The following is a 12,836-nucleotide window of genomic DNA, read 5'->3' on the forward strand; positions in this document are numbered from 1 at the left end:
ATGGGTTCCCGGTGGAATTTTACAGGAAGTATATGGACCTGTTGGGCCCACTACTAATGAGTATTTTCAATGAGGCGAGTGAGGGGGCCCTACCCCCGACGATGTCCAGGGCGCTGATCTCGCTGATCTTGAAGCGGGACAAGGACCCATTACAGTGTGGGTCGGACAGGCCAATCTCGCTCCTTAACGTGGATGCAAAGCTGTTAGCGAAGGTGCTGGCTACCAGAATTGAGGACTGTGTCCCGGGGGTGATCCACGAGGACCAGACGGGTTTCGTGAAGGGAAGGCAGTTAAACACCAATGTGCGGAGGCTCCTAAATGTAATCATGATGCCTGCAGTGGAGGGGGAAGCGGAGATAGTGGCGGCTATGGATGCGGAGAAGGCCTTCGATAGGGTGGAGTGGGGGTACCTGTGGGAAGTGTTGAGGAGCTTCGGGTTCGGGGAGGGGTTCGTTAGTTGGGTTAGGTTACTGTATGAAGCCCCGGTGGCGAGTGTGGCCACAAATCGGAGGAGGGCGGAATACTTTCGGCTGTACCGGGGGACGAGGCAGGGGTGCCCCCTATCCCCCCTGCTATTTGTGTTGGCAATTGAACCTTTGGCGATGGCTTTGAGGGAGTCCAGGAACTGGAGGGGGCTGGTGTGCGGGGGGGAGGAACACCGGGTATCACTGTATGCAGACGACCTGCTACTGTATGTGGCGGACCCGGTGGGGGGGATGCCGGAGGTGATGCGGATCCTCAGGGAGTTTGGAGACTTTTCCGGGTATAAGCTCAACATGGGAAGAGTGAGCTATTCGTGATACACCCAGGGGTCCAGGGAAGGGGGATAGACGAGCTTCCACTGAAGAGGGCGGAAAGGAGTTTTCGGTACCTAGGGATCCAGGTAGCCAGGAGCTGGGGGTCCCTACACAAGCTCAACTTGACGAGGCTGGTGGAGCAGATGGAGGAGGAGTTTAAAAGGTGGGATATGCTGCCACTCTCCCTGGCGGGTAGCGTACAGTCGGTGAAGATGACGGTGCTCCCGAGGTTCCTTTTTATATTCCAGTGCCTCCCCATTCTGATGGGGGGGAGGGGGCAGCATGGAAGAGGCTGGAGATGGCGTCCTGTGTGGGCACGAGCCTGAGAGCGCTGGTGACGGCACAGCTGCCGCTCCCGCCAACAAGGTACACCACGAGTCCAGTGGTGGCGGCGACCCTCAACGTTTTGGGGCAGTGGAGACACCACAGGGGGGAGGCAGAGGCTTCAGTGTGGTCCCCGATCCGAGAGAACCATCGGTTTGTCCCGGGGAGAATGGATGGGGGGTTCCTGAGCTGGCACAGGGCAGGTATTAGAAGGACGGGGGACCTGTTTATAGATGGGACATTTGCGAGCCTTGGGGCGCTGGAGGAAAAATTTGGGCTCCCCGCTGGAAATGCCTTCAGGTACATGCAGGTAAGGGCGTTCGTAAGACGGCAGGTGAGGGAATTTCCGCTGCTGCCAGCACGTAGGATCCAGGATAGGGTGCTCTCGGGGGCGTGGGTTGGAGAAGGCAAGGTCTCTGCGATCTACCAGGAGATGCAGGAGGAGGAGGAGACCTCAGTGGAGGAGCTGAAAGGTAAATGGGAGGAGGAGCTGGGGGAGGAGATAGACAAGGGTACATGGGCGGACGCCCTGGGTAGGGTAAATTCTTCCTCCTCTTGCGCCAGGCTTAGCCTGATACAATTTAAGGTTCCGCACAGGGCGCACATGACAGGGGCAAGGCTGAGTCGGTTTTCTGGAGTGGAGGACAGGTGTGTGAGGTATTCGGGGAGCCCAGCAAATCATGCCCGCATGTTCTGGGCGTGCCCAGCGCTGGATGAGTTCTGGAGGGGCGTTGCGAGGACGGTGTCTAAGGTGGTAAACACCCAGGTTAAGCCGAGTTGGGGGCTCGCACTATTTGGGGTATTGGACGAGCCGGGAGTGCAGGAGGCGAAAGAGGCCGGTATTCTGGCCTTTGCGTCCCTGGTAGCCCGGCGGAGGATTCTGCTACAGTGGAAGGATGCGAGGCCCCCGAGCGTGGAAGCCTGGATCAGCGACACGGCAGGCTTCATTAAATTGGAGAGGGTAAAATTTGCCTGAAGAGGATCTGTGCAAGGGTTCTTCAGGTGGTGGCAACCGTTCCTAGGCTTTCTAGCGGAGCATTAGGAGGTGGTCAGCAGCAGCAGCAACCCGGGGAGGGAGGGTGGGGACTTGGTGTTTACTACTGTGTTTATTATCGTTTAATGGGGGGCTTGTATATTGGGGGAATATGTGACATAGCTATAAGATGTTTATTTATGTGTTTTTTGTTTTTTCTTATTTCTGTAAGGGGGGGTTTTGTTGAAAATATGTAAAAAGTTTGAATAAAAATATTTTTTAAAAAAAACGTTCTCCCACTTGCAGCTTCGTGTCTGCTTGGCCCACCGCTAAATCTGTTCCTTGCCCAGGAACCGGTGCATTCCCACCACCATCGCCCTCGGTGGTTCATTCACTCGCGGCTTCCTCGCAAGCGCTCTATGCGCTCTGTCCACTTCCAAGGTTCGAGTAAACGCCCCAGCCCCCATCGACTTTTCCAGCTTACTTGCCATATATGCCCTTGCGTCCAGTCCCTCGCTGCCCTCTGGGAGGCCGATGATCCTCAGGTTCTGTCTCCGGGACCATGTTCTCCAGGTCCTCCACCTTCTCCTGCAGCCTTTTCTGCTGGTCCCTCATCAGCCGCACCTCCGCTTCCAACGCGGTTTAAATGGTCCTCGTGCTCGACCACCTTCACCTCTACCTTCTGGATCGCCAGTCCGTGGGTTTCCAGCCCTTGTTCCAACCGGTCGATTGTTGCCTTAATCGGGTCTAACCCTTCCTCCTCTTGTTTGCTGAAGCTCTCCTGAATGAATTCCACCAGCAGTATCGTTGACCACTGTGCCACCAAACCGGAATCATGTCCCTCCCCCATGCTTTCTCGTGCTGCAGGTTCTGCACCCGCCTTCTTTGCTCGACTTTTTATACAACCACTTCTGGTCCACTTCCCCATATCCTGGTGGGGGATTTGTCCTCACTGTTTCACTCTTCCCCAATTGTTCCAATAAAATCCCGAAAAAGTTTGGAGAAAAGGTCCAAAAGGTCCGTCATGAGTGGGAGCTGCCAAATACGCAACCTCTCACTCCATGGCCGCCTCCGGAAGTCAGATTTGCATATTCAAGTGAGTAGTTAGACTGGATCTACCTACGCCCAGGACCTAACGGCCACGTTTCGCACTGGTTTCCGCAAACATGGACCAGGCATACCGGCACTTGTTGGGATGGGGGGGTTTCCCAGGTGATCGGGGGCCACTGGGTGGTCAGAAGCTGGGCAGGGTGGGTTTCCTGATGCCACTGTGGAACTGTCAGCCTGGCATGGGCTCTACCAGGATGACAGGCTGGCAGTGCCAAGGTGCCATCTTGTCTGTGCCAGGGATCAGGTCCAGGGATACTCTGCCATTATGAGGTGGGGTATGGGGGCTTGATGATCCCCTCGTTGGTAAGTTGGGGGGTCCGGAGGTCGTGGTGGGGGGGGGGGGTCCAGAGATTGGGGAAGCATTTAAAAATGGTGGAGCTCTTTAGTGCAGGTAATGGGTCTATGTGCAGCCTCAGCAGGGCATTCCTCTGCGAGGCCCAGAAATTAAGCAGAGTCCCGTTTAATAGCGAGGTGGTTCATGGCACCAGCCAGCGCCCGGCTAAACCTGCCCGACGTGGGATTCTGTTTCATTTCCGTTAAATCAAGCCCAATATCTTTTTATATGACTTGGTGTGACATTTTGTTTTCTGGGTGAAAGATTTGTACAGTCTGAAGAGAAACCAGAGCATACTGACATTTTGCTTTATGATGCTCCTGTGAAGTATCTTGATATATGAATAACTTTTCAGGTGCTAAATAAATGTAAGTTGCTGCTGTCTCCAGTGATTTTCCATTCCGGATGCCTAGCACTCCTCAGTTACATCAAGTTACACTGTATGTAAATTGCAGAAATGGCCATTTTGCCCCATTGCTCTGTGCTCGTGTTTAAGCTCTGCACCAGCCTTCTCCAATTTGAGCCCTTGAGTCTGCTTCACGGCTGAATAAGAACGTGTTAAAAAATGTTATTCCTTTCTCAGAGGCACAAAGCCAATGTGCAGAGCAGAAGGAACAAACCCTTAATCCATCTCCATGCTTGCTCCGAAAACAATTCAAATTCAATCTAATTCATGTTCTCCACAAAAGGGACATATTAGTTTCAAATTGACAAGAACAACTCACATCACACAGCCTATATAACGACTTGCCTTTACCTGTTGGCTCATAACCAGTTAAGATACAGGTACAGGAAATGATGTCACCTTTTTGGTGCATGGGTGAAGTTTTATGAAGCTTTTAAAAAATAAATTTAGAGTATCCAATTATTTTTTTTCCAATTAAGGGGCAATTTAGTGTGGCCAATCCACCTACCCTGCACATCTTTAGGTTGTGGGGGTAAGGCCTACACAGGCACTGGGAGAATGTGCAAACTCCACATGGACAGTGACCCAGGGCTGGGATCGAACCTGGATCCTCAGCGGCGTGTGGTGGTGTGCTGCCCAAACATTTTATGAAGCTGTTGGGCATATTTTGTTAGTTTGCTAGGTTGGGGAGGAGGGGCGGCACAGTGGTTAGCACTGCTGCCTAGGGCACTAAGGACCCAGGTTCGATCCCCGCCCCGGGTCACTATCCGTGTGGAGTTTGCATATTCTCCCTGTGTCTGTGTGGGTCTCACCCCCACAGCCCAAAGGTGTGCAGGGTAGGTGGATTGGACATGCTAAATTGCCCCTTAATTGGGGGAAAAAATAATTGGGTACTCTTAAATTTATACCGGAAAAAAAAGTTTTCTAGGTTGGTGTGCATGCCTGACAATGTACCGAAGGGCGGTGTTTTACATCAACAATTATAAATTCTGCAAGATTTTATAACTGAAATGCTCTCACTCAGTTAGGGAGCCGGTGGGCTGAAGGGGGGGGGGGGGAGTTTATTAGTTGCACCCTATTACAAAAGAAAAAGAGGGGGAGGAGGGTTTGATGACAATGGGTTTCAAACTAGGGTGGGCATGGTGGCACAGTGCTTAACACTGTTGCCTCACAGCGCCTGGGTCCCGGGTTCAATTCCAGCCTTGGGTCACTGCCTGTGCGGAGTCTGCACGTTCTCCCCGTGTGTGCGTGCGTTTCCTCCGGGTGCTCCGGTTTCCTCCCAAAGTCCAAAGATGTGCTGGTTGGGTGGATTGGCCATGCTCAATTGCCCTTAGCGTCCAAAAAGATGTGTAGATGAAGGGGGGCAATGGGATAGGGTGGGGGAGTGAGCTGAGATGAAGCACTCTCGCGGAGGGTGGGTGCAGGCTCGATGGGCCGGGCGGCCTCCTTCTGCACTGTAGCGATTCCAGAGGCAGGACTCGGCTCCTTGCTCAGCATCACCAGAATGCGCCTGCTGGTCACATGTTGAGCTGACAGGAAGGAAATCATATGATCAACATGGAAGAGCTGGGAGTCAGGGTTGTGTGTTGAACCCTGCTGAAGACACAGGAGCAATAACAAGCAGAGCCTTGCGGAATCCCTGCAGCTCAGTGAGAGATGCTTGCGGGAGGGGGCGCGCAGTGAGGGCTGAGTGAGAGTATCCCTGGCTCTGAATTTCGCTACATTGTCTCCCCGGAGCCTGAGCGCTGGAGCTGCGGGTTTGAAGGGGAAGGCAGCGCTGGGGCATGAGTGCAGGCTCGGTGCATTAGACCCAGCCTCTCCCGTCGGTGCAAGGGCCGGTCTGCAGCCTTGCACTCCCCCCCCCCCCCCCCCTTCTCAGCCATGGTGGACTTCCTGGCGGAGAACAACCTCTGTGGCCAGACTATCCTGAGGATCGTGTCCCGCGGTAACGCCATCATCGCGGAACTTTTGAGACTGTCCGAGTTCGTCCCCAGCGTTTACCGACTCCGGGACAAGGCCGAGCAACAGAAGTATGGAGACATCATCTTTGACTTCAGCTACTTCAAGGTGAGGGCTGCTGTGTCTCCAGAACCCTCCCGGGGGAACATGCACCTCATGCAGTTCAGTGCTGGGCAATCAACCTGCTTGAAGGCTCTTTCCTGTGATGTTTGCCCACAGACATTAATGCAACCAATGTAATGTTTTGTTACAGTTGTCGGTCAGGCTTTCTGGTGTCACACTTGCCCTGAGCATGCATGACCCCCCCACCCACAGCAGTGACAGGCAGTTAGACCAGCATTGAAATATAACAAAATGCAAAGGGAAAAGTAAACATTGAGCTGTGGTCATTTTAAAAATGGATTTTGGGTTATATTTATCAGCATATTTGAGGAACTATGTAAACGATCTTGCGTATTTCATGCCACAAACTTTACTTCCTGCTGTCACTTTTTTTTTTGCCGGTGCTTTTCTGTGACCGTGCCATTGTAGATTAGCACAGGATTATTTCCAATTCAGTTGTAAAGCTTTTTAAAAGAACGGTTGACTTGCATTTATATAGAGCCTTTCATGACCTCCGGACGCCTCAAAAGCATTATTACAGCCAGTGAGGTTTCAACACGGTTCTAATGTATTGCAGCCAATTTCTGTACAGCAAGGGTGGTGAGGTAGTGGCCAGGTAATTGTTTTAGCTATGTTGGTTGAGGAATAATTATTGGCCAGAGCTCCCCTGCTCCTTGCCAGCATAGTGCCATGAAATCCTTCACGTGCTTGGGGCATTTGATGTTATGAAAAAGTGTTCTATAAATGCAAATATTTTCTTTGCTAATGCCTCTTCACTCAGTTGCTGTCTTATAATAATAATCTTTATTAGTGTCACATGTAGGCTTACATTAACACTGCAATGAAGTTACTGTGAAAATCCCCCACTCGGGCGCCTGTTCAGGTACACTGAGCGGGAATTCAGAATGTCCAATTCACCTAACAAGTACATCTTTCAGGACTTATGGGAGGAAACCGGAGCTCCCGGAGGAAGCCCACGCAGACACGGGGAGAACGCGCAGACTCCGCACAGACAGTGACCCAAGCCTGGAATCGAACCCGGGTCCCTGGCGCTAAGCCATTGTGCTACCATGCAGCCCTTGTGTAGTTAAAAGAACTGTGCTCCATAATAATCGATGAGCAGTACTACAACTAAGTTATTAGTAATTTAAAAAAGAAAGGCTTGCATTTATATCGTGCTTTCCACAACCACCGGCATCTGAAGTAAAATAATAGCTTTTATTTTGCAGTTTTCAGATGGCTAAATAAATGATTATGAATGGATCAGGGAAAAAAGCTAAACCTTTATAGGTATTTTCTAATTTAATAATCTTTATTGTCACAAGTATCTTTATTGTCACAAGTAGGCTTATATTAATACTGCAACAAAGTTACTGTGAAAAGCCCCTAGTCCGGCATCAGTTCGTGTACAAGGAGGGAGAATTCAGAATGTCCAAATTACCTAACACCCGTCTTTCGGGACTTGTGGGAGGAAACCGGAGCACCTGGAGGAAACTCACGCAGACATGGGGAGAACGTGCAGACAGGAATCGAACCTGGGATCCTGGAGCTGTGAAGCAACAGTGCCAACCACTGTGCTATCGTGCCGTATTCCTCAAATGTTGAATTGGCCTTTTGGGGCTAGTGAGAGAATTTAGCAGTAATTATAAAGTTAACACATTGTTAAAAATCTAGTTACTCCTCATTCAACAAGTGTTTCTCCAGTAAGATGACCAATGTAAAAATGGAAGTTAGATATAAATTAGGAGCAGGTATAGGCCACTCAGCCCCTTTTTAAATTAATTTAGGGGGTGTGGGTATCACTAGCTAGGTCACCATTTTTTGCCCACCGCTAATTGCCCTTGAGCAGCCTTCTTGAACCGCTGCAGTCTCTGAGGCCTTGGTACACATGGTGCGGTTAGGGAGGGAGTTCAGGGACCCAGCGACAGTGAAGGAATATATTTCCAAATCAGGATGGTGAGTGACTTGGAGGGGAACCTCCTGGTGATGGTGTTCCCAGGTGTCTGTTGCCCTTGTCTTTCTCGATGATAGAGCTTGTGAGTTTGGGAGGTGCTGCCAAAGGAGCCTTGGTGAGTTCCTGCAGTGCATCTTGTAGATGGTGCACACGGCTGTTACTGTGCATCGGTGGTGGAGGGAGTGAATGTTTGTGGAAGGAATGCCAATCACGCGGGCTGCTTTGTCCTGAATGGTGTCGAGCTTCTTCAGTCTTGGAGCTGCACTCATCCAGGCAAGTGGATAGTATCCCATCACACTCCTGACGGTGCTCGTTCTGTCATTTAATAAGATCATGGCTGATCCGATTGTAACCTCAACACCACACTCCCACCTACTCGCAATAACATTTCACCCCCCCTTGCTTATCAAGATTCCATCTAGCTCTGCCTCAAAAACATCCAAAGTCAATGCTTGCATCACCTTTTGTGGAAGAGAGCTCCAAAGATACTCTGCCCTCGGAGAGAAAATAAATCTCATCTCCATCTTAAATGGGTGACCCCTTATTTTTAAACAATAACTCCCTAGTTCTAGATTCTCCTACAAGTGGAAACATTCTCCCCACATCCCACCCTGTCAAGACTCTTCAGGATCTTGTACCTTTCAATCAAGTTGCCTCTTAACTTTTCTAAACTCCAGCAGGTACAAGCCTCGCCTGTCCAACCTGTCTGCACATGACAACCCTCCCATTCAAGGTAGTGGTCTAGTAAACCTCGGAACTGCTTCCCGCACATTTTACATCCCTTCTTAAATAAGTGGATCAATACTGTACACAGTGCTCCAGATGTGGTCTCACCAGTGCCCTGTATAACTGATGGACAACCCCCATACTTTTGTGATCCATTCCTTTCACAATAAATTATAATCTATTATCTTTTCTAATTACTTGCTGTGCCTGACTGCTAACCATTTGTGAATCATGCACTTGGCTACCCAGACCCCCCTGCATCTCCGAGCTATACAGCCTCTCACCATTTGGATAATATGCTTCTTTTTATTTTTCCTGCCAAAATGGACAGTTTCACATTTTCCAAAATTGTTACATTTGCCTAACTTTGTCCACTATCTCTGTCTCTTTGTAGCCTCCTTACGTCCTCTTCACAACTTACTTCCCTACCTATCTTTGTATCATCAGAAAACTTAGCAACCATACCTTCAGTTCCTTCATCCAAATCATTTCTATAAATTGTAAACAGTTTAAGGCCACAACACTGATCTCTGGGTTATACCACTCATTACATCTTGTCACCCAGAAAAGTACCTATTTACGCCTACTCTCTGTCTCTAGTTATCCATGCTAATATTGTATCCATGCTAAAATGTTACCCCCGACACCATGAGCTTTTATTTTCCGCAATACCCTTTGATGTGGCACCTTATCAAATGCTCTTTCGAAATCTTAAATACAGTATATTTACCCTTTTTTATCCACAACAAATCTTTCAAAGAACTCCAACAAATTGGTTAAACATGATTTCCCGTCTATATAAATTTCCTGAATGTTTGTGGGTTACTGCACAACATGTCCCCTGGAGCAGCACAAAATCATTGACAGCAACTCTGGTTTTTGAGGTTATTTTGAGCATGTGCGAAGTCCCGAAGTTGCTGTTTGCTTTGATGGAGCAATGACGGCAAACACGGAGGGTTTTGTTGTCCTTTTCACAGCAAAGTCCGGACTGTGCACAAACTGGTGCTCAGATGTATTTTGCCACGAAATAGTGGGATGCCTATCTCCCACCTTACAAATACCTTTGGGAAAATGCTAGCAACATTTGGAATGCAGGAATAATTAGGGGAAAGCCATCTTGGGTTGCTGTTTTACTCTGATAATTGATTAATCTATTTAATCACAATTGGTTTCCTCTTGAGCCGAAGAATATGGGCGCAATTTACTGGCCGTGACCCGCCGGAATCAGGACGGATCTTGGGAGAGGCCTCTCCCGGGATTCCCGATGGTTCTTACACCTTGCGAGATCTCGTGAGACGTCACGACCTGCATCCTGCCCATTATGGACTGGACCCAGACTCTCGTAGCTAAAAGAACTTAAAAGCTCACTTAGCTGTGCTGCCGCTGGATCGGCCTTGCCGAGGAGACTCAGACGGGCGCCGTTTAGCACTGGTCCCCACAAATGGGCACTTGGGAGGGGCGGTCTCGCAGGCGAACGGAGGCCCCCCCTGTGAGCGGCCACTGACCAGGCTAACTCCCTGGCGCAGCTTGTGCCACCTGGGCACCTTGGCACTGCAACCCTGGCAGTGCCATCTGGGTGCCTGCTTGACACTGCCAGGGTGTCCAAGTGGCACTGCCAAGCTTGCAGGGGCACTACCAGAGTACTAGGCTGGCAGTGCCAAGGTGCCAGGCTGTTATTTTGCCCGTGTCAGCGATCGGGCCCGGGGATGTCCTGCCGGTATGTGGTGGGTGCAGGGGAACTCGAGGACCCTCCAATAGGTGAGCTTGTGTGTTGATGAGGTCCAAGGGTCACGTTGTGGGGTTGAGAGATCTCCTCCTGCACTTGAATTTCTCAGTGCAGGTTATGTGGCTAAGTGTGGCCTCAGTAGGGCCTTCCCCACCGGGGACCTAAAAAACCCCAGAGTGTCATTAGATAGCGGGGTCGTTCCTGTCACAAACGGCCCCTCGATTCCCGCCCAGAACGGACTCTTCTTTTCAAGTTAAATCCACCCTATATTTTTTCAAGAAAAGGCTCTGCTTTATTAACAATGAAACGGATCTCGTTTTAGGGTCCGGAATACTATGAAGTCAAGTTGGAGTCTAAACCAGAGCTTCAGGATCTAGATGAAGAATTTCGTGAAAATCACATTGAAATATTGACAAGATTCTACCTTGCCTTTGAGAGTGTTCACAAATACATATTTGATCTGAACAGGTAAAAATGTGTACATGTCTGCTGCTAACAATTGAGGGTTGAATTTTATTTTTATTGCAATTTTTATGATAACAATAACAGTGACATAAACATGGTATAATAAACATTTCCACCCCCATCACAATCTTCACACACCCCAACCATAAAACAGCAGTCTGCCCCCCCCCCCCCCTGGCATTCTGCTTCTGCTGACAATTAATTTTCCCCGAGGAAGTTGACGAACGGTTGCCACCAATCCGGGTGAACCCTAACAGTGTCCCTCTCAAGGTGAACTTTATTTTCTCCAGAGATAGCTAGCCATGGCAGTTAGCCAGGTCTCCGACTTCGGAGGCTTTGACTCCCTGCAAGCTAATAGTATCCGTCTCCGGGCTACCAGGGAAACAAAGGCCAGAACGTCTGCCTCTCGCTCCTCCTGGATTCCCGGGTCTTCTGACACCCCGAAAATCGTCACCTCTGGACTTAGCGCCACCCTTGTTTTCAACACCGTGGACATGACATCTGCAAACCCCTGCCAAAATCCCCTAAGCTTCGGACATGCCCAGAACATGTGGACATGGTTCGCTGGTCCTCCCGCACATTTTGCGCACCTGTCCTCCACCTCAAAGAATCTGCTCATACGGGCCACTGTCATGTGAGCCCGGTGAACAACCTTGAATTGTATCAGGCTAAGCCTGGCACATGTTGCGGACGCATTGACTCTACTCAACGCGTCTGCCCACAGACCATCCTCTATCTCACCTCCCGGATCCTCCTCCCACTTGCGCTTCAGCTCCTCGGTCTGTGTCTCCTCCGACCCCATAAGCTCCTTATAAATGTCTGAGACGCTCCCTTCTCCTACCCACACTCTGGAAACTACCCTGTCCTGAATCCCCCTTAGTGGGAGGAGCGGGAAGGTTGACACCTGTTTACGAAGGAAGTCCCGTACCTGCAGATACCTGAATTTGTTTCCCCTCGCCAACCCAAACTTTTCCTCCAACGCCCTCATACTCGGAAAGCTCCCCTCGATGAACATATCCCTCATCCTCTCAATCCCCGCTCTCCGCCATAACCGGAACCCCCCGTCCATACTCCCCGGGGCAAACGGGCGATTATCACAGATAGGGGCCTAGACCGATGCTCCCACATGCCTTCTCCATTGGCCCCAAACTCTCCGGGCCGGCACCACCAATGGTGGTGTATTGTGCCGGCGGGAACGGCAGAGGCGCAGTTCCCAACGCCCCCAGACTGGTGCCCTTACATGAAACCGCCTCCATGCCGACCCCTTCAAGTTTGAAAATTAACTGTATTGAAAGCAATTGCATCAAATAGCACCATGACCATCCTGTAATGCGTATGACAAGCTTTACTTTTATTCAAATTCTAATTTTGGTTTCTGTGATCCGTATGTTTGCTGCACAAATGTACATCAGCTAAAAAATTTTGTGAAGTGTGTTAACCAGACTGCACCACAAACTGGTGGAGTGCGAATGTGTAATGAAGAATTAATTCTGTGCTGTTGCTGCCTCGTCTCTCGTCGTTGAGTTAGATTTATCACGAATGTTGAATTCTGCTTTTCTGACTGATTACTTCAGATTCCTTGACGATCTCAACGAAGGTGTATACATTCAGCAGACCCTTGAAGCAGTGCTCCTCAATGAAGATGGGAAGCAATTACTTGTAAGTATGAGACTATAAGGCGTAGGTGCATAATGAGGCCATTCGGCCCATCGAGTCTCTCCACCATTCAATCAGATCATGACTGATCTGATATGATCATCTCCAACTCCATTTTCCTGCCTTATCCTCTTAACCCTTGATACCCTAACTGATTTTAAAAATCTCTCTATCCCAGCCTTGAGCATGCCTAATGATCCAGCCTCTACAACCCTCTGCGGTAAAGAATTCCACACATTCACTACCCTCTGAGAGAAGAAATTCCTCCTCATCTCAGTCTTAAATGGGCGACTCATTGCAAAAA

At 49.8% G+C, this 12,836-nt stretch overlaps 1 protein-coding gene across 1 annotated transcript in view; it reads left to right on the forward strand.

Annotated features, from left to right (window-relative positions):
* The first annotated feature begins 5,477 nt into the window (after positions 1 to 5,477).
* Positions 5,478 to 12,836, forward strand: part of washc5 (WASH complex subunit 5) — an 83,964-nt gene continuing 76,605 nt past the window's right edge. Inside the window, 3 exon segments of the mRNA XM_072467033.1 lie at positions 5,478 to 6,011; positions 10,734 to 10,879; positions 12,451 to 12,535. Coding sequence (XP_072323134.1) covers positions 5,826 to 6,011; positions 10,734 to 10,879; positions 12,451 to 12,535 — 417 coding nt within the window. The 5' untranslated portion in view covers positions 5,478 to 5,825.

Source organism: Scyliorhinus torazame, chromosome 11, assembly GCF_047496885.1.
Source record: "Scyliorhinus torazame isolate Kashiwa2021f chromosome 11, sScyTor2.1, whole genome shotgun sequence".
Classification (NCBI taxonomy): Eukaryota; Metazoa; Chordata; class Chondrichthyes; order Carcharhiniformes; family Scyliorhinidae; genus Scyliorhinus; species Scyliorhinus torazame.